The 20,988-nt window shown below is 46.4% G+C and overlaps 1 protein-coding gene and 1 pseudogene across 2 annotated transcripts in view; both read right to left on the bottom strand.

Moving 5' to 3' along the window:
- LYPLA1 (lysophospholipase 1) overlaps positions 1-20,988 on the bottom strand; it is a 111,912-nt gene that overhangs the window by 17,086 nt on the left and 73,838 nt on the right. For both annotated transcript variants that reach the window (XM_063923727.1, XM_063923728.1), the window contains one exon: positions 18,732-18,833. In XM_063923727.1, coding sequence (XP_063779797.1) covers positions 18,732-18,833 — 102 coding nt within the window. The remainder of the gene's footprint in view (positions 1-18,731; positions 18,834-20,988) is intronic.
- LOC134931321 (U5 spliceosomal RNA) lies at positions 6,302-6,409 on the bottom strand (annotated as a pseudogene).

Below are 20,988 nucleotides of genomic sequence, written 5' to 3' on the forward strand. Positions count from 1 at the left end.
TGACACCACTATCTGCATGTTGTAGCATAAAAACAAGATTTGTTAGACGAGGTGACATCTTTCCAGCCCTCAGCTCTAGTTATGTTGCCTCAGTTTTGTTTTTGTTTTAAAGTTAGAGTTTTTATTGAGAGTGGTCAGTAATCACAAGGTTAACAAGAACAGACTTGTGCAGGTTAGGGAAATAGAACATGAAAACAACCGTTTCACATATCAAGTTAGAAATATAAAAACAATTCTATGAAATCATAGACCAACAGATATTATTAATAATATGCTCCCTGCTAATTTCTAAGCGTGTATTTGACCTGTCTCGTTTTATTTTATAGATATAGTATAAATTTTATACTAAAACTGAGAGAAAACCTGTGAAGAGTAAAAGTAAAAGAGAAAAAGAAAGGGCAGGGAGAAAGGACGCTAGAGTATATAGCTTAATTGAGGGAAATCATTGGGTAAATTACCTATAGGGAGGCCAGAGGGTGGGAACAGTTCCCTGTATCAATAGGAGAGGGGGAGACAACATAGGTGATAGAGGTATTAGCAGAGTTAGCAGTATTAGCAGCATCAACATAGTCCGGGCATCAATAAAGACCGAGCGAGGAACCAAGGAGACCAGATGTTGTGGAACTTGGCCACCGTGTTATTTTTTAGGCTTGTAATATATTCCATACTGGCTATATAATTAATCTTGGACATCAGTAATGCCTTGGAGGGAGGTTTATGGTCTTTCCAGCATTTAGCCATCAGAGATTTTGCCGCCATGCAAAGTAGCATGGCAAGCTTGTCCTGGGTTTTGGGTAACCTTGGTATGGGGGCTTGAAGTAGAGCAGTTTCAGGGGAGAGGTCTAAATTATGTTGAGCAACAATTGCTCCTACCATTTTCCAAAATGGGCGAATCGAGGGGCATGTCCACCATATGTGGTAAAAGGTGCCCTCCCCTCCACAGAGTCTCCAGCACATATTTGATGTCGTGGGGTAGATGGAATGTAGTCTGGAGGGAACCAAGTACCACCTGGTGTAGACCTTATAGCACGTTTCCCTGAGTGCCACACTAATAGATGCTTTAGCTATGCGCATTCTGATTTCTTCCCATAGATCATCTTCCAACGGATGGGAGAGATCTGATTCCCAGGCTAGTTCATGGGGTTCGCGGTCAGGGGGGTCTGGGGTCAGGATAGAGTTGTATATTGTTGAGATGTTCCCCTTTTTGCCAATTGAAAGCAAGCACATATGTTCAAAGGAGGTGGGTGGTTTCAAAGGTGTATTTTTAAGCTGAGATTTGAGAAAGCTGAGAATTTGAATGTAATGGTAAAGACACGAGGATGGCACACCAAGGTGCTCCTGAAAATCTCCAAACAATGTCGGTGCTGAGTGGCCTTTAACATGGATGAATCTCGTGATGCCCTGAGATTGCCATGGGGCCGCTATTTTTCGCTCGCAGCCAGGGGGGAAGGCAGGGTGTCCCCAGATAGGTGTTAAGGGTGAGGGGTGTGAGGATAGATTGTAGGTACTGCGGAGTTTGTCCCACAGTCCCAGGGTGAATTTAATCGTAGGGATTGAATAGGCCGAGGCTGGTCTGCAGGACCTGGGGAGCCATAGAAGAGAGTCGAGGGGGACGCCCTGATATATTGAGTTCTCAATATCGACCCATTTTCTGTTCCCTTGTGGGGAATGCCAAGACACCATGTGACTAAGGTGACAGGCATTGAAATAAGCCTGAAGGTTAGGGTACCCCAATCCGCCTGAAGTAGCACTTTTAGTCAACAGAGTTCGTCTTAATCGAGATTTACGGTGAGCCCAGATAAATTTGTTGCACAATGATTGCAATGAAGCCAGAGTCACTCGGGGCACCATTAATCGGAATGGTCTGAAATAGGTAAAGAATACGGGGAAGGAGATTCATTTTCAGGGCATTGATTCGTCCAATCCATGAAATGAATAATCTGTCCCATTTGTCCAGGTCTTGGGCGAGAGTTTTAATCATAGGGACATAATTAGCCTGGTATAGGTTGGTATAGGATTTAGTAATGAATATGCCGAGGTATTTGATAGCCGAAGGTCTCCAAAGAAAAGGGAAAGATGAGGTTAGAATCAAATGGGTTTGGGATGGGATATTAAATGCGAGGGCCTCAGATTTGGTGTGATTTATTTTATAACCAGAGAGGGTTCCATATAGGAGTAATTCTTTTTGTAGATTAGGAAGAGAAATTAAAGGGTTGGACAATGTCAGGAGCACGTCGTCTGCAAATAATGATATTTTGTATGATTTCTGCCCCACTGTAATCCCCCCGATGTCTGCATTAAGTCTAATACGGGCCGCGAGAGGTTCGATGCATAGAGCAAAAAGTAGGGGTGAGAGAGGGCAGCCCTGACGAGTGCCATTCTTCAAACTAAATCGAGGTGAACTCAGTCCATTGGTCAGGACCATAGATGTAGGGTTGGAATAGAGGGCCTCTATTGCAGTGGTGAAAATAGGATTTTGGTACTTACCAGGTAAATCCTTTTCTTTGAATCCATAGGGGGCACTGGAGTACTCTTGGGATATGGACGGGCGTAGCCGAACAAAGGCACTGAATATTCAAATTTAGGACTCTCCCCCCCCTCCATATCCCCGAGTACCTCAGTGTACTCTCTCAGTGTTTTTTACTGAGCGAACAGGAACTATATAGAGAGGTTGACAATGGAGAATACCTATAACATAACGGACAACAACAATGTTGACCCATAACCTTACTGTCAACTAAACAGTTGACACCATAACCGATAGAACTTTATAATTTGAACCAATCGGTGAAAATGTGTTACCATAAGCTCCTCTGAGCTTAATAACAATCAAGTAAAACGTGTTCACTAAGCTCCCTTGAGCTTAAAACAACCCAGGTAAAACTGCTCTGGGTGGGCGTCCAGTGCCCCCTATGGATTCAAAGAAAAGGATTTACCTGGTAAGTACCAAAATCCTATTTTCTTTATCATCCACTAGGGGTCACTGGAGTACTCTTGGGACGTACCAAAGCTTCCCTCGTGGGCGGGAGAGCTGTTTGATACTTGTAACAGTAGGCAGCCCAAAGCCAGATGCTGATGGCGCCACCATTCATAACGTGTAAACGTGCACAAACGTGGTGCACTAAAGGCTATGTAGCCGCGTCGTAGACGCTCCACGACCCGCTGGGTCTGACATTCCCACAGAACCTGTGGGATGAGCTATTACTGACGTAGGCGATTGTAACTTAGCCTTAAAGTAAGCCTGACTTGTAGTCATTATTATTATCCAACTGGATAATGTCTGCTGAGAAACTGGCTAACCCCAGTTGGCAGTATCATAGAGAACAAACAACGTATTCATATCACCTACTGTAGACGTTCGGGACCTATATAAACGCGTAATGCGTGTACCACATTCAGAATTCTAGAATGTGCTGTCCACACAGAAACCACTATTATTGATGTGAAGAATACGAAAGCGGAATTCGTCCGAAGATCTGCTTTGTCATGAGAAAACTCAAATACGGTGTCTTGGAATACAAGGCACCCAAATATGAAACAAACCCTTGCCAAAGCCAAGGCTAGAAGAAAAATGTTTTCCAAAGTGAGAAACTTAATTCCCATTTGTTGAAAGGGTCCAAAATATGAAAACTGTAAGAAATCTGAACCCAACCTCAAGTCGCCTGGCGCTGTAGGTGGGATAAATAGAGTCTGAACTTTGATGACACCTTGTAGAAAGATGTGTACAGACGCAAATAGAGGCAAACATCTTTGAAAATAAGTTTACCACACAGATACCTGCACTCTTAGTGCAGATTAACGCAGTTTTCCATCCCACCCCGTTTAACAGAATACGGGTAACTTGAAGGATGATGTTGGAAACTTCCGAGGTTTACAACCTATGTAAGCACACGAAATTTTGTAATAATGAGCTGCCTTAAGCGGCTTACTAGTTAACATGGTTGGTATAACCGATACTGTAATGCTCTATTTCTTAAGAGGGCGGCCGTCAACCGCAGCTGCGGTACATAGATAATAGGTACATAGGTAACTATGGGTAAAAGAACGTTCCCTGATATAACAGGTTGAACGTATTATGAGCGGGCCAAGATCGTGTGCAAGTATTCCTTGGAAATTCGAGAAGCAAACTTCTCCGAAACCCCTGAGATACCACCAGTATGACTGTGACGAACTGTCTTATGATCCGTTTTGGCAACGGAGAAATTAGCGGAAAATAGTGGAGCCAGATACACGATGCTGAATGACCACCTGAATGTGAGAGACTCCATCGCCACTGCCCTTGTGATCTGTTGTTTTGTACACATACTGAGCTTTTGTAATTGTGGCGAGATGCCATCATGTATACCTGAGGGTAACCCCCTTCTGTGGACTCACATATGAACACTTCTGGATTTAATGTCCAGTTTTCAGGATCCAAATCCTGACGGGTGAGATCATCTGTCTAAGAGATGTCCACTTATGGAATGATCTCTTGACATTTTCACATAATGGTGTTCTGAGTCATTTGAGGATTTGAGTTACCTGCCGCCTTGCCATGCGGCTTCTTGGTTCTCCTTGGTTGTTGTGTATGCAACTGCCGTTGCCTTGTCTGACTGTCCCTGGTTAGACTGAAAGCGAAGCATGTATTGCATTGTAAAATGCACGTAGTTCCAGGACATTTATTGACAGCAATCTGTCGTGATTTTAGAACCTTTGTCGCTGAACTTATTTAACTACAACTCCTGAACCTCTGCGACTGTAGTCCAGAGTATATACCCCCTCGCCCCTCTGTGGGACACGCGAGTGAAGGGCGGCGACTAAATCGCTTGGAAACACATCATTATTTTTAATAGTTGAATACACCAATGTACCGCTAGTGTGCGTGTTTTGCACTAATTACTAGCTGTACATTTGTTCTTGCTGGTGTAGTAGGTAAAAGTCTTTGATTTACCGTATATATAATCTTACCTAGGAATTGACATCGTTTAGACGGAATTAGATGCGATTATTTTTGAACTTGATCTGCTACCGCCGTATACTTAGTAACGCAAGTTAGAGGAACTTTGTTGAGACAGAGTTCTTATGAGTAGATCATCTAAGATAGAGAAACTCTGTTGAGACAGAGTTCTTATGTGAGATGAGCTATCATCACCAACATCACCTTGGTAAATAACCGAGGCGATAAGAAACGGTAGACCTGAAATGGTTAATGGTTGTGGCGATTTCAAACGCTAGAACCTGTGATGAACAAACCGGAATGGGTAAATACGCATTGTGAAGATTAAATGCAATTATGCAATTTTGTGGCTCCAATAAGCAAATACTAACCGCAGAAAATCCATTTTCCAACTGTAGTAAGTGACTTGCTGATTGATATTGCAACGGAGCTGTTTGGTTTTGCTCAAACAGAGGGGAATAAGTAACTCTGACTCTGTTGGAGTACTACTGCCTGGTTTATAAATCAGCAAAGAGTAAATGGCAACCTGCCAAACCGTTCGACAGAGGCAGTCTTGTCCTTTAAGCTGTAAATAGCTGAGACATGCATGAGTTGAAGTCATGAAACCTCGCAAATGTAACATGTAGACGCGCTTCCACAATTGTAAAAGAGGTCATCAAACCACTGGCTTGCTGACTGTAACGTCCTGTCGTTACAAGGCGTGACTGTTTCTTATAGAGGGATAAAACGCCGTTACAAGTATACTGTATGCGGTAATGGCTGAATAGCATAAAGGGATAAAACGCCGTTACAAGTATATCAAATTTAGGAGCAAACAAGCTCTGGCCTTGTCGCGCTGAACTAGCGACAATGAAAGTAACCGGCGTTAGCAGAAGCTTTACAGATATACTCTGCAGCTTCTTTTAACAGTGATCGTCATTTCTAGTGACCCAAATGTATCCTGGGTTTTTATAATGTTTGACAGAAAATCATCTACCAATGGCGGATCGCGTCCTTTTGGAAACGATTATGTATGGTTGTTAAAAAACCCCCGCACTATCTGAGTGCTGGACTAATGTACCCTTCTCACTCGTAGTTATCGGTGTGAAATTTGACATAGAATCGTGCATTAAATTATAAGACCAGTGAAATAAACACTCTGGTACCCAAAGGGAAATTGACCCTTTGGAAAGACTGTCTTTTGTTAGAGCTGGCGGAGTCATTCCGAGACTCCGAATTGCCAATGTTAACATAGGATTTGTTAAAATTATTTTTAGTCTGCACTATAGCCTTACTCGCTATGTAGACAGACACCATAATAGACAATAGACAGACACTTGCACGACTTAATGAAGTTATTATGTGTCATATATATATATATATATATGTTATTGCTGAACAGCATATTCATATGAAACTCAAGCTTGTTTCTCTCTATGAAAATCTTTAGCAAAAAACGAAAGATTTATTCGATATGAAGAGAAACCAAAGTATTCTTTATGTGAAAAGCAGTTCACATGGGCATATGAAACCCGAACCAAATTCCTACTAACTTCCCTGCGCCTCTGGTGGCTTAGAGATGTAGGGCAGGAATGTTCTAGAATTAAGTAGAAATACAGATTACATGTGTGAAAACTGAACCAAAAAATTCCCACTAACACCCCTGCGCCTCCTTGTGGAGTATAGGTGTATGGGCGGAATGTTCTGGAATTATAAACTGGAAGAACAGCAATGATTAAAATGACCGTCATGCCATGCTTCCACTGAAAATCACAGGACAGGATACCTGCTGCAGTGTTAATATAGGCTTAATAGCCTATTATACATTAAATATAGGCTTAATAGCCTATTCTACAGTTACAGGTCTATTATACAGTAAAATCCATGCAGTTTACAATACATTATCTTGCAGCCTTATGCTTTAGTTAGCCTTCCAGTTAAAATTTCCATTAACTGTTTAAAAACTAAGCAGTCTCTTAACCCATGCAGCCTTCTGCTGCTATGGGCTTTACTCAACACTGCCTGCAGTGAATTGTATTATTTCCAATATTTAAAACTGAGCAGTCTCTTATTCCCAAGCAGCCTTTGCTGCTGCTATGGGCTTTATTTTCTCACCGTCACCCCCCTGCAGCCGCGCTGCTTGTGATGTAGCTTTTAGCTTCTCCCCCCTGTGCAGCGGAAGCGAGTGCAGGGAGCCTAGGGAAACCCGGGGAGCGCTGCTATATTGCGCCGGGGAGCCCTCCGGAAGAACGGGCGGCGCCTCATACAGCAGTGGCCGGGTGCAGCGCTGGAAGAGCGGCCGGCGTCTTTAGTGACGTACGGCCGCTCGGAGCTTTAGACATGGGTACGCAGAGTGGCTGCTTGGGCGGCGCTTCTCATACAGTGGCTGGGAGAGCGGCCGGCGTCTGTGAGTGACGTGCGGCCGCTCGGATACGTTCTACAGTGGCAGAGTTCTCGTACAGTGGCTGGGAGAGCGGCCGGCGTCTGTGAGTGACGTGCGGCCGCTCTCTTCGTTCAGCGGGGTATCCTGCTAATGAGCGCGCTGTAAGCGGCGGGCAAAGCGGCGGTAAACAATAAAGGCTTTCCCCACACAGCAGGGCGGCAGCGTGAGCTGACCGCCCTGACCCCACCATACCTTGTAGTGTCGCACTCCTGTAAGCTCCGTCCAGATTGTGACGGGGCTTTCATCCTGGCTGTGACGGGGCTTCTTTCTGTAAGCTCCGTCCACCAGCTCCAGTTTTCAGATCTCCTCCTGGCTGTGACGGGGCTTCTTTCTGTAAGCTCCGTCCAGTTGCAGTATGAGACAGTGTCTGCCTGTGGCTGTGAGGGTGCTCTTTGTGAGGACCGACACGCCATGCGCTGCCTTGTAGCGCCTGTGGCTGTGAGGGTGCTCTTTGTGAGGACCGACACGCCATGCGCTGCCTTGTAGCGCCTGTGGCTGTGAGGGTGCTCTTTGTGAGGAACGACACGCCATACGCTGCCTTGCAGCGGCACCATCCCGGACCCATGTTTTTCAAGAACTGGGGAAGGGAAGTGTAAAATAAAAAGTAAAAAGAAAAAGAAAATCTCAAATGTGGGCTCTTCCCACAAGCCGATGTGCTGTGAGCACCGAAAAAACACTGAGAGAGTACACTGAGGTACTCGGGGATATGGAGGGGGGGGAGAGTCCTAAATTTGAATATTCAGTGCCTTTGTTCGGCTACGCCCGTCCATATCCCAAGAGTACTCCAGTGACCCCTAGTGGATGATAAAGAAATGTCCGTGGAGGCCAAACTTTGATAAGGTAGAAAACAAAAAAGGCCAGGAAATGCGATCAAATGCTTTTTCAGCGTCTAGCGCCAAGGCAATCGCTGGTGTTTTTGTCGAGTTTATTTGGTGAATCAGATTAATGGTGCGTCTGGTGTTATCCGAGGCCTGACGGCCAGGGATAAATCTCACTTGGTCAGGGTCTATTAATGATGGCAACACAGCATTCAGACGGGTTGCTAATATTTTGGCAAAAAGTTTGAGGTCGGTGTTTATCAAAGATATGGGTCTGTAATTTGTGCAATGCAAGGGATCTTTTCCGGGCTTCGGAATTACAATAATGCGGGATGTCGTAGAGTTGGTATGAAAGGGCGCGCCTCGTAATATTTTATTAAATAGGGAGACCATATGAGGGACGAGTTGAGGGGCGAAGGTCTTGTAATACACCATCGGATAGCCACCCGGGCCAGGTGCTTTGGAGGGTTTCTGGGTTTTCAGTGCCGCTTCAACTTCCTCAACAGAAATATCAGCATTGAGAGTAGAGTTAGTTGCTTCGTCTATACGAGGAAGAGCGCATGAATCTAAATACTGTTGTGTCTGGTCGGCTTGTGCTAGGGGGTCGGACGGGGGGTCAAGGTTATAGAGTGTCCTGTAATAGTCAAAAAAGATATTATTAATTTTTTTGGGGTCGTAGGTAATGTTGCCTGAAGGTTGTCTGATAGTATGGATGCATTGGTTAGCCTTTTTGGCGCGTAGTTGGTTAGCTAATAAAGTATGTGCCTTGTTACTTTTATCGTAAAACGATTGGTTAGCCCACCGAAGCGAGCGCTCAATATTCTCCGCCAAGAGAGATTGTAGGTCATCGTGTGCTTTAGAAAGTTCGGCTAGAGTTTTTTTTAGAAAATGTGCGTTTATGTTCCTGGTCCAACGTTGCAATCTTATCGGTTAATAGGGCGATTTGGTTTTCTCGGTTTCTCTTACGGCGGGATGCAAATTGGATAATGGATCCCCTGATGACCGCCTTATGGGCTTCCCATATAGTGGCTATACTGCAGTCACCCTCTACGTTAGTCGTAAAATATTCTTTAAGTTCCGTTTTAATCAAGTCCTGAAACTTAGGGATCTTCAATAGCGTCTCGTTTAGTCTCCATGTCGGTCTGCCGTCAGGTATGTCAAAAATGTCAAATGTCGCGGTTAAAGCCGCATGGTCAGTCCAGGTAAGTGGGACTATCGAAGAAAAGCGAGCGGTGCGGGAGAGAGGTGCACAGCTCAAGAACAAATCAATACGGGAGTACACATAGTGCGGATTGGAGTAGAAAGTATAGTCCCTGGTGGTCGGGTTAAGAAATCTCCAGACGTCGAACAAACCAGCCTCGGCCATGCCCCTGTGTAATGCGAAGGAATTTGGGGTTTGACTACTACGTAAGGGTCCGGACCTGTCCATGCCCGTGAGAGCCATATTGAAATCTCCACCAACAAGTACTTTGCCTCGTCTATATGAGTAGAGGTCATAGAAAAACTTGCGAAAGAATTTGGATTGGGCAGTGTTTGGAGAGTACAAATTAGCCAAGGTAACCTCCTCGTGTCCGATTTTTCCCCTCACCATTACATACCGACCTTCATTGTCGTGTTTACAGTCTATGAGTTGGAAAGGAATGGACCCCCTTATTAAGATAGCCACCCCATGTTTTTTTGCTGTATGATTAGAATACCAGGCCATAGGAAATTGTTTAGATGTTAGGGAGGGATGGGAATCCGATTTCAAGTGTGTCTCCTGTAAGAAAATCACGTCACCTTTTAATGCTTTGAGAGATCTGTGGAGATGAGAGCGTTTCTGGGGAGTGTTCAGCCCTTTAACATTAATGAACAGGCATTTTAGCGGCATGTTTGAAACTGAAGAGGGAGTAATTCGCTGGAAATCCCTAGGGACCCGGACTATGCGTACTGCAATCGGGGTCTAAGAGAGAGGAGGGGGACAGAAGAAAGAGAAACAAAAAAGAATAAAAGCAGACGTAGTATCCAGCAGGCAGGATACTCGGCTGCCAAGTTTGAGCTCTCAAAGAAAAGAAAGATGAGAGCCCACTGGTGGGATACAAATGCATTATAACATACGAGGGTGTTGACCCTCTACGCTTGTTAATAATAAGAATTTACTTACCGATAATTCTATTTCTCGGAGTCCGTAGTGGATGCTGGGGTTCCTGAAAGGACCATGGGGAATAGCGGCTCCGCAGGAGACAGGGCACAAAAAAGTAAAGCTTTTACCAGATCAGGTGGTGTGCACTGGCTCCTCCCCCTATGACCCTCCTCCAGACTCCAGTTAGGTACTGTGCCCGGACGAGCGTACACAATAAGGGAGGCAATTTGAATCCCGGGTAAGACTCATACCAGCCACACCAATCACACCGTACAACTTGTGATCTAAACCCAGTTAACAGTATGATAACAGAAAGAGCCTCTTAAAGATGGCTCCTTAACAATATAACCCGAATTTGTTAACAATAACTATGTACAGTATTGCAGATAATCCGCACTTGGGATGGGCGCCCAGCATCCACTACGGACTCCGAGAAATAGAATTATCGGTAAGTAAATTCTTATTTTCTCTATCGTCCTAAGTGGATGCTGGGGTTCCTGAAAGGACCATGGGGATTATACCAAAGCTCCCAAACGGGCGGGAGAGTGCGGATGACTCTGCAGCACCGAATGAGAGAATTCCAAGTCCTCTTTTGCCAGGGTATCAAATTTGTAGAATTTTACAAACGTGTTTTCCCCCGACCACGTAGCTGCTCGGCAGAATTGTAATGCCGAGACCCCTCGGGCAGCCGCCCAAGATGAGCCCACCTTCCTTGTGGAATGGGCCTTAACAGATTTAGGCTGTGGCAGGCCTGCCACAGAATGAGCAAGTTGAATTGTGTTACAAATCCAACGAGCAATCGTCTGCTTAGAAGCAGAGGCACCCAACTTGTTGGGTGCATATAGTATCAACAGCGAGTCAGATTTTCTGACTTCAGCCGTCCTTGAAATGTATATTTTTAAGGCTCTGACAACGTCCAACAACTTGGAGTCCTCCAAGTCGCCAGTGGCCGCAGGCACCACAATAGGTTGGTTCAGGTGAAACGCTGATACCACCTTAGGGAGAAAATGCGGACGAGTCCTCAGTTCTGCCCTATCCGAATGGAAGATTAGATAAGGGCTTTTATAAGATAAAGCCGCCGATTCAGATACTCTCCTGGCGGAAGCCAGGGCCAGTAACATAGTCACTTTCCATGTGAGATATTTAAAATCCACCTTTTTCAATGGTTCAAACCAATGGGATTTGAGGAAATCTAAAACTACATTTAGATCCCACGGTGCCACCGGAGGCACCACAGGAGGCTGTATATGCAGTACTCCTTTAACAAAAGTCTGTACCTCAGGAACTGAGGCCAATTCTTTTTGGAAGAATATTGACAGGGCCGAAATTTGAACCTTAATAGATCTCAATTTGAGACCCATAGACAATCCTGATTGTAGGAAACGTAGGAAACGACCCAGTTGAAATTCCTCCGTCGGAACACTCCGATCCTCGCACCACGCGACATATTTTCGCCAAATGCGGTTATAATGTTTCGCGGTGACTTCCTTCCTTGCCTTAATCAAGGTAGGAATGACTTCTTCTGGAATGCCTTTCCCTTTTAGGATCTGGCGTTCAACCGCCATGCCGTCAAACGCAGCCGCGGTAAGTCTTGAAAGAGACAGGGACCCTGTTGTAGCAGGTCCCTTCTCCGAAGTAGAGGGCACGGGTCGTCCGTGACCAACTCTTGAAGTTCCGGGTACCAAGTCCTTCTTGGCCAATCCGGAGCCACTAGTATTGTTCATACTCCTCCTCACCGTATAATCTTCAATACCTTTGGTATGAGAGGCAGAGGAGGAAACACATATACTGATTTGTACACCCAAGGTGTTACCAGTGCGTCCACAGCTATTGCCTGTGGATCTCTTGACCTGGCGCAATACTTGTCCAGTTTCTTGTTGAGGCGAGACGCCATCAAGTCTACCATTGGTCTTTCCCAACAGTTTATTAGCATGTGGAAGACTTCTGGATGAAGACCCCCCTCTCCCGGGTGAATATCGTGTCTGCTGAGGAAGTCTGCTTCCCAGTTGTCCACGCCCGGGAAGAACACTGCTGACAGTGCTATTACGTGATTCTCCGCCCAGCGAAGAATCTTGGCAGCTTCTGCCATTGCACTCCTGCTTCTTGTGCCGCCCTGTCTGTTTACATGGGCGACCGCCGTGATGTTGTCCGACTGAATCAACACCGGTTTTCCTTGCAGGAGTGGTTCCGCCTGGCTTAGAGCATTTTAGATTGCTCTTAGTACCAGAATGTTTATGTGAAGAGACTTTTCCAGGTTCGTCCATACCCCCTGGAAGTTTCTTCCTTGTGTGACTGCTCCCCAACCTCTCAGGCTGGCGTCCGTGGTCACCAGGATCAAATCCTGTATGCCGAATCTGCGGCCCTCCAATAGATGAGCCTTTTGCAACCACCACAGAAGATATACCCTTGTCCTTGGCGACAGGGTTATTCGCAGGTGCATCTGAGGATGCGACCCTGACCATTTGTCCAACAGATCCCTTTGGAAAATTCTTGCATGGAATCTGCCGAATGGAATTGCTTCGTAAAAAGCCACCATTTTTCCCAGGACTCTTGTGCATTGATGTACAGACACCTTTCCTGGTTTTAGGAGGTTCCTGACAGGTCGGATAACTCCTTGGCTTTTTCCTCGGGAAGAAAAACCTTTTTCTGAACCGTGTCCAGAGTCATCCCTAGGAACAGCAGACGTATCGTCGGAAAACAGCTGCGATTCTTGGAATATTTAGAATCCAGTCGTGCCGTCGAAGAACTACTTTAGATAGTGCTCTTCCGACCTCCAACTGTTCTCTGGAACTTGCCCTTTTTAGGTCGTGCAAGTAAGGGATAATTTAGATGCCTTTTTTCTTTGAAGAAACATCTATTTCGGCCATTACCTTGGTAAAAAGGCCCGGGGTGCCGTGGATAATTCAAACGGCATCGTCTGAAACTGATATTGACAGTTCTGTACCACGAACCAGAGGTACCCTTGATGAGAAGGACAAAATTTGGACATGGAGGTAATCCTTGATGTCCAGGGACACCATATAGTCCCCTTTTTTCCGGTTCGCTATCACTGCTCTGAGTGACTTTATCTCGATTTGAACCTTTTATGTAAGTGTTCAAAACATTTTAGATTTAGACTATGTGTCACCAAGCCGTCTGGCTTCAGTACCACAATATAGTGTGGAAAAATAATACCCTTTTCCTTGTCGTAGGAGGGGTACTTTGATTATCACCTGCTGGATATACAGCTTGTGAATTGTTTCCAATGCTGCCTCCCTGTCGGAGGGAGCCGTTGGTAAAGCAGACTTCAGGAACCTGCGAGGAGAAGATGTCTCGACTCTCCAATCTTTACCCCTGGGATAATACTCGTACGATCTAGGGGTCAACTTGCGAGTGATCCCACTGCGCCCTGAGACTCTTGAGACTACCCCCCCACCTTGAGTCCGCTTGCACGGCCCCAGCGTCATGCTGAGGACTTGGCAGACGTGGTGGAGGGCTTCTTTTCCTGGGAAAGGGCTGCCTGCTGCAGTCTACTTCCCTTACCTCTATGTCTGGGCAGATATGACTGGCCTTTTGCCTGCATGCCCTCATGGGAAAGGAAAGATTGAGGCTGAAAAGACGGTGTCTTTTTTAGCTGAGATGTAACTTGGGGTAAAAAAGGTTGGATTTCCCAGCTGTTGCTGTGGTCCCCAGGTCCGATGGACCGACCCCCAAATAACTCCTTCCCTTTATACAGCAATACTTCCATCTGCCGTATGGGATCTGTATCACCTGACCACTGTCGTGTCCCTGACATCTTCTGGGAGATATGGACAACGCACTTATCTTGATGCCAGAGAGCAAATATCCCTCTGTGCATCTCACATACATATATATAGAATGCATCCTATTAAATGCTCTACATGAATAAAATATTTTCAGTCAGGGAATCCGACCAAGCCAACCCAGCACTGCATCTCCAGGCTGATGGCGATCGCTGGTCGCAGTATAACCACCGTATGTGTGTATATACTTTTTAGGATATTTTTCCAGCTTCCTATCAGCTGGCTCCTTGAGGGCGGCCGTATCTGGAGACGGTAACGCCACTTGATTTTTATTTTATCTGATTCAGGAAAAACTACAGGTAGTTTTTTCACTCCCACATAATACCCTTTCTTGTGGTACTTGTAGTATCAGAAACACGTAACACCTCCTTCATTGCCCTTAACGTGTGGCCCTAATGAGAAATCCGTTTGTTTATTCACCGTCGACACTGTATTCAGTGTCCGTGTCTGTGTCTGTGTCGACCGACTGAGGTAAATGGGCGTTTTTAAAACCCCTGACGGTGTTTCTGAGACGCCTGGACCGGTCCTAATAGATTGTCGGCCGTCTCATGTCGTCAACCGACCTTGCAGCGTGTTGACATTCTCACGTAATTCTCTAAATAAGCCATCCATTCCGGTGTCGACTCCCTAGAGAGTGACATCACCATTACAGGCAATTTCTCCGCCTCCTCACCAACATCGTCCTCATACATGTCGACACACACGTACCGACACACAGCACACACACCGGGAATGCTCTGACAGAGGACAGGACCCACTAGCCCTTTGGGGAGACAGAGGGAGAGTCTGCCAGCACACACCAAAAACGCTATAATTATATAGGGACAACCTTATATAAGTGTTTCTCCCTTATAGCATCTTTTATATATATACAATATCGCCAAAATCAGTGCCCCCCCTCTCTGTTTTAACCCTGTTTCTGTAGTGCAGTGCAGGGGAGAGCCTGGGAGCCTTCTCTCCAGCTTTTCTGTGAGAGAAAATGGCGCTGTGTGCTGAGGAGATAGGCCCCGCCCCTTTTTCGGCGGGCTCGTCTCCCGCTATTTTTGAAGTTAGGCAGGGGTTAAATATCTCCATATAGCCTCTGTGGGCTATATGTGAGGTATTTTTTGCCTCTAATAAGGTTTTTATTTTGCCTCTCAGAGCGCCCCCCCCAGCGCTCTGCACCCTCAGTGACTGTTGTGTGAAGTGTGCTGAGAGGAAAATGGCGCACAGCTGCAGTGCTGTGCGCTACCTTTATGAAGACTCAGGAGTCTTCAGCCGCCGATTTTGGACCTCTTCTCTCTTCAGCGTCTGCAAGGGGGCCGGCGGCGCGGCTCCGGTGACCATCCAGGCTGTACCTGTGATCGTCCCTCTGGAGCTAGTGTCCAGTAGCCAAGCAGCAAATCCACTCTGCACGCAGGTGAGTTCACTACTTCTCCCCTAAGTCCCTCGTTGCAGTGATCCTGTTGCCAGCAGGACTCACTGTAAAGTAAAAAACCTAAGCTAAACTTTCTCTAAGCAGCTCTCTAGGAGAGCCACCTAGATTGCACCCTTCTCGTTCGGGCACAAAATCTAACTGGAGTCTGGAGGAGGGTCATAGGGGGAGGAGCCAGTGCACACCACCTGATCTGGTAAAAGCTTTACTTTTTTGTGCCCTGTCTCCTGCGGAGCCGCTATTCCCCATGGTCCTTTCAGGAACCCCAGCATCCACTTAGGACGATAGAGAAAACTTTAATCCCTAAAATTCGGGGGAGGAGGTATCAAGATAGAGCACTGACGCCCCCCACCCGAAACCACTAATATACAGAATGGGCGGACCGTTCTGTAGCAAACTAAGTTCTCTTTATATCTCAGGGACGGGATATTCCCTAATATAGAGCACTATAATATGACTGATCATATAACAAATAGTATCAAATTAGTGATAACAATAGAACAAGTGGTAAGATCGCCGGCCAGGCCGTCGGCCCGAGACACCCCACACGATATTGGGAAAGGATTCAATCCAATATTCTCTCTATATGGCAATGTCTCCAAGCCGCCGACCAGCCCAGCGAGATAGCAACATAACATTACATGAGGTATAAATGTCCGCCAGCAAGAATCTTCTAAAAAGAAAATAAATGGACATTAGCGTGTGGAGCGGGACCTACAACAAAGCTTACATAGCATTTGAGCAAGAATGAGAATAACATCGAGTATATTAAACGTTACTAAAACATTGAAATTAAACGAAAGGAACTTCATGTCTATGAGGTAGCAGCTGGAGACAGCTGCAACTTTCGAAGCAATTTGTCTACGTCATCAGGAGAGCGGATGGTGTGAATTTTGCCATCAATCTCCACAATGAGGCGGAAAGGGAATCCCCAGCGATATTTATATCCATTGTCACGTAATGTGGAAGTAACAGCGCGTAAATCGCGTCGTTTAGCAATGGTCACCGGTGACAGGTCTTGATAGATCTGAAGCCGGGAGTCTTCGAATAAGATTGAGGTTGAATTTCTGCATGCCAGCGTGATACTATTCTTAATCCTGAAGGACAAAAATCGGAGGATAACATCGCGGGGAGGTTCCGAGTCTTTCGGTTTAGGTCTCAGGGCGCGATGAGCTCTTTCTATCGAGATGGCAGAATTTGAAAGCGACGGGACCAGGTGTATAAACAAGCGTTGGAGGTATGGTTCCAGGTCGGGGGCTGTGATAGATTCAGGGACATTGCGGATACGCAAATTGTTCCGTCTTTCGCGATTTTCACTATCCTCGACTTTATCCTTAAGAAGTTCCAGTTCGCTGGATAGGTAACTCATGTCTTCACCTATTTGTTTGTGAAAATTTTGTTGGTGATCCACCCGTGCTTCCAGTGCGGTAGTGCGAGAGTCTAGTGTCGCAATATCAGATTTTAATTCTCCAATCGCTGTCTGGAGAGCTGTCGTAAATGAATTCTTAAGGTCTAGTATCATGTTCTGGAGGGATTGAATGTCCGCCTTAGTTGAGGGTGCGTCCGTCTGGTCCATGGTGGGTGTAGGCATCGGTGAGGATGGAGATGAAACTTCTGACGGTTTTTCCCGGCGTGAGAAGTGTTGTGAGATATCTTGTGTAGCTCCTGATTTTTTTGCTCTGGTGTTCGCTCTGCTCATAATATCTGGTGAACGGAGAACGTCCTTTTAAGGAGTGATAACAAGGATGGTCCACCTGGATGTTACGTATTCAACAGTTGGTCCGGGTGGGGGGGGGGGGGGGGAGTCAGGCATTCGTGAAATTACATCATTTATAGGACTTAGGTCCTATTAATCTGTGAAAGCAGTGAGAGGAGTTCACGGGAGAGCGTCCTGATTCACCATACACTTTTCCGTGGTTGTATGGGACGTAGTGTAGGAGATATGAAACAGCAGCTGCGGAGGTGAGGTTTTAATTTAATTCCCTGTTAAAATAGGAAGATCATTTCCACACAGCTCCTGTAGGGGCAGCATAGGGCATATAAGATAAGATGGGCCTGTTCTGCCACCTCCAAGATGGCCGCCGTCAAAAGTGAGTGGAGTGCCCTTTTATGAATTTTCCTTGCTTTGCCCCCAGGCGTTTATTTAATATTGGGTGTCCCCAGGCCTCTCAGCGACCTCCGCTCGCCCCCCCCCCCCCCCCCCCCCCCTCCAACCTCCGCGGTCCGCAGGTGTTATGCAGTGGTGTAGCGCCTGAGTTCCTTCAGGTACCACTTCCAATATGGCCGCCGGCACCGGAGCTCCTCGAGGTCTTTCGGCTCCGGCCCCGCTCGTTCAGGGACACTTATCTGTGTCTTTGCAGTTTTGTTAAGGCCTCCTAGGTAAGGGGTATTCGGTGTGGAAGCGGGGGAAGGCCGGGGAGCAGCGCTTTGGCGGCCGGGCGGCGGGTGATTCCGGGCGGGGATGGTAGCAAATTTAGGCCCCGGCTTCACCTCACTGGGAAGGCCACAACCCGCAAGCACTGGGCAAGCCCATGCTCCGGCTCTGCAGCTCACTCCCTAAGTGCCCTAGTCCACAGGGGCAATTGTGGGGTGGTGTGGGGGAGAGGCAGGTGGGGTAAAAGCTATTTTTAGGGGTTATTTGATTTTAATCCAGCAGGAGCTCTCTGAGTGCACTACCTCCCAGTCAGGCCTCAAGCCACGCCCCTCGTAGCCTCCATTTTTTGTTAGCTGACAACAACAACAATCATTTCGAAGTCACTTAGATCACACATCTTCAGAATTGTGGTGTTTGGTCTGTACAATGGACCTTCTGGACTGTGCCGGCATGCTTTTATGCACTGAACTGGTACCACATAAATGACTGATTAGATATTTGTATTAATAAAGTGCCCACCAAGCATCCCCCGCTCTCTCTCCACACACACACAGTGTGTAAACATATCTCCTATTACATTATACATCTATATCTCTCTCTCCATATGGTTATATAGCGGTTTATTATATTCACTTAGGCCTAAATGTGGGTAACCGTATTATTTCAGTGATGTAACCGCTAGATTAAGTGTGTTTTTTTAAAAAAAAATTCAGGCAAAACAAACAAAGCAAATTGCTGCTTTAAATCCGGTGCCACATCGACGAAATGTCACCACTCCCATATTTGCAGGCTGTTAGATTTGGGCCACATACGCACACAGTACACAGCCAGAGATTGATTACCTGGGGGAAGGAAGATCTTAGAGGAAGCCAACAGCTCAGAGCGAGAACACCTGCTAATTTCTGACTTGTTGTTAGAGCAGTGTACAGTGACAGGGCTCCTCCCTATTACAACAAAAGCAAGTTTCATTATAAACAAGAAATATACAAAGCACAAGAAAATAAGATTTTAAACCTACCGGTAAATCTTTTTCTCCTAGTCCGTAGAGGATGCTGGGGACTCCGTAAAGACCATGGGGTATAGACAGGCTCCGCAGGAGATATGGGCACACTAAAGAACTTTTAGTATGGGTGTGCACTGGCTCCTCCCTCTATGCCCCTCCTCCAGACCTCAGTTAGAGAAACTGTGCCCAGAGGAGATGGACAATATGAGGAAAGGATTTTGTAAATCTAAGGGCAAGATTCATACCAGCCACACCATTCACACCGTATAACCTGAAATATACGCAACCAGTTAACAGTATGAACGAAAAAACAGTATCAGTCAAAGACCGATTCCAACTGTAACATAACCCTTATGTAAGCAACAACTATATACAAGTCTTGCAGATTTAGTCCGCACTGGGACGGGCGCCCAGCATCCTCTACGGACTAGGAGAAAAAGATTTACCGGTAGGTTTAAAATCTTATTTTCTCTTACGTCCTAGAGGATGCTGGGGACTCTGTAAGGACCATGGGGTTTATACCAAAGCTCCAAACCGGGCGGGAGAGTGCGGATGACTCTGCAGCACCGATTGAGCAAACATGAGGTCCTCATCAGCCAGGGTATCAAACTTGTAGAATTTTGCAAAAGTGTTTGAACCCGACCAAGTAGCCGCTCGGCACAACTGTAATGCCGAGACACCCAAGAAGAGCCCACCTTCCTAGTGGAATGGGCCTTTACCGAATTCGGTACCGGCAATCCAGCCGTAGAATGAGCCTGCTAAATCGTGATACAGATCCAGCGAGCAATAGTCTGTTTAGAAGCAGGCGCACCAATCTTGTTGGCTGCATACAGGACAAACAGAGCCTCTGTTTTCCTAACCCTAGCCATCCTGGCTACGTAAATTTTTAAGGCCCTGACCACATCCAGGGACTTGGAGTCCTCCAAGTCACCCGTAGCCACAGGCACCACAATAGGTTGGTTCATATGAAAAGAAGAGACCACCTAAGGCAGAAATTGAGGACGAGTCCTCAACTCTGCACTATCCACATGAAAAATCAAGTAGGGGCTCTTGTGAGACAAGGCCGCCAACTCTGACACCCGCCGTGCAGATGCCATGGCTAATAACATAACCACCTTCCAGGTGAGAAATTTTAATTCCACCATTTGAAGAGGTTCAAACCAGTGTGATTTAAGGAACTGTAACACCACGTTAAGGTCCCATGGTGCCACAAAAGGAGTCTGGATGTGCAGCATTCCCTTTACGAAAGTTTGGACTTCTGGGAGAGAAGCCAATTCCTTTTGAAAAAATATAGATAGGGCCGAAATCTGTACCTTAATGGAGCCTAATTTTAGGCCCATATCCACTCCCGTCTGTAGGAAGTGGAGAAAACGGGCCAGATGGAAATCTTCCGTAGGAGCATTCTTGGTGTCACACCAAGATACATACTTCCTCCAGATACGGTGATAATGCTTCGCCGTGACTTCCTTCCTAGCCTTTATCAGAGTAGGGATAACTTTCTCCGGAATACCCCTCTCTGCTAGGATTCGGTGTTCAACAGTCATGCCGTCAAACGCAACCGCGGTAAGTCTTGGAACATGCAAGGCCCCTGCTGTAACAGGTCTTCCCTGAGAGGAAGAGGCCACGGATCTTCTGTGATCATTTCCTGAAGATCCGAATACCAGGCCCTTCGAGGCCAATCTGGAACCACGAGTATTGTTTGTACTCTGTTTCGTCTTACGATTCTCAACACTTTTGAGATGAGAGGTAGAGGAGGGAACACATAGACCGACTGAAACACCCATGGTGTCACTAGGGCGTCTACTGCTACTGCCTGAGGGTCCCTTGACCTGGCACAATACCTCCGAAGCTTTTTGTTGAGGCGTGACGCCATCATGTCTATTTGAGGAAGTCCCGAAAGACTTGCTATCTCTGCAAAGACCTCTTGATGAAGTCCCCACTCTCCTGGATGGAGATCGTGTCTGCTGAGGAAGTCTGCTTCCCAGTTGTCCACTCCCGGTATGAAGACAGCTGACAGAACACTTACGTGATTTTCTGCCCAGTGCAGAATTCTGGTGGCTTCCGCCATTGCCACTCTGCTCCTTGTCCCGCCTTGG

The sequence above is a fragment of the Pseudophryne corroboree genome, chromosome 5 (assembly GCF_028390025.1).
Source record: "Pseudophryne corroboree isolate aPseCor3 chromosome 5, aPseCor3.hap2, whole genome shotgun sequence".
Classification (NCBI taxonomy): Eukaryota; Metazoa; Chordata; class Amphibia; order Anura; family Myobatrachidae; genus Pseudophryne; species Pseudophryne corroboree.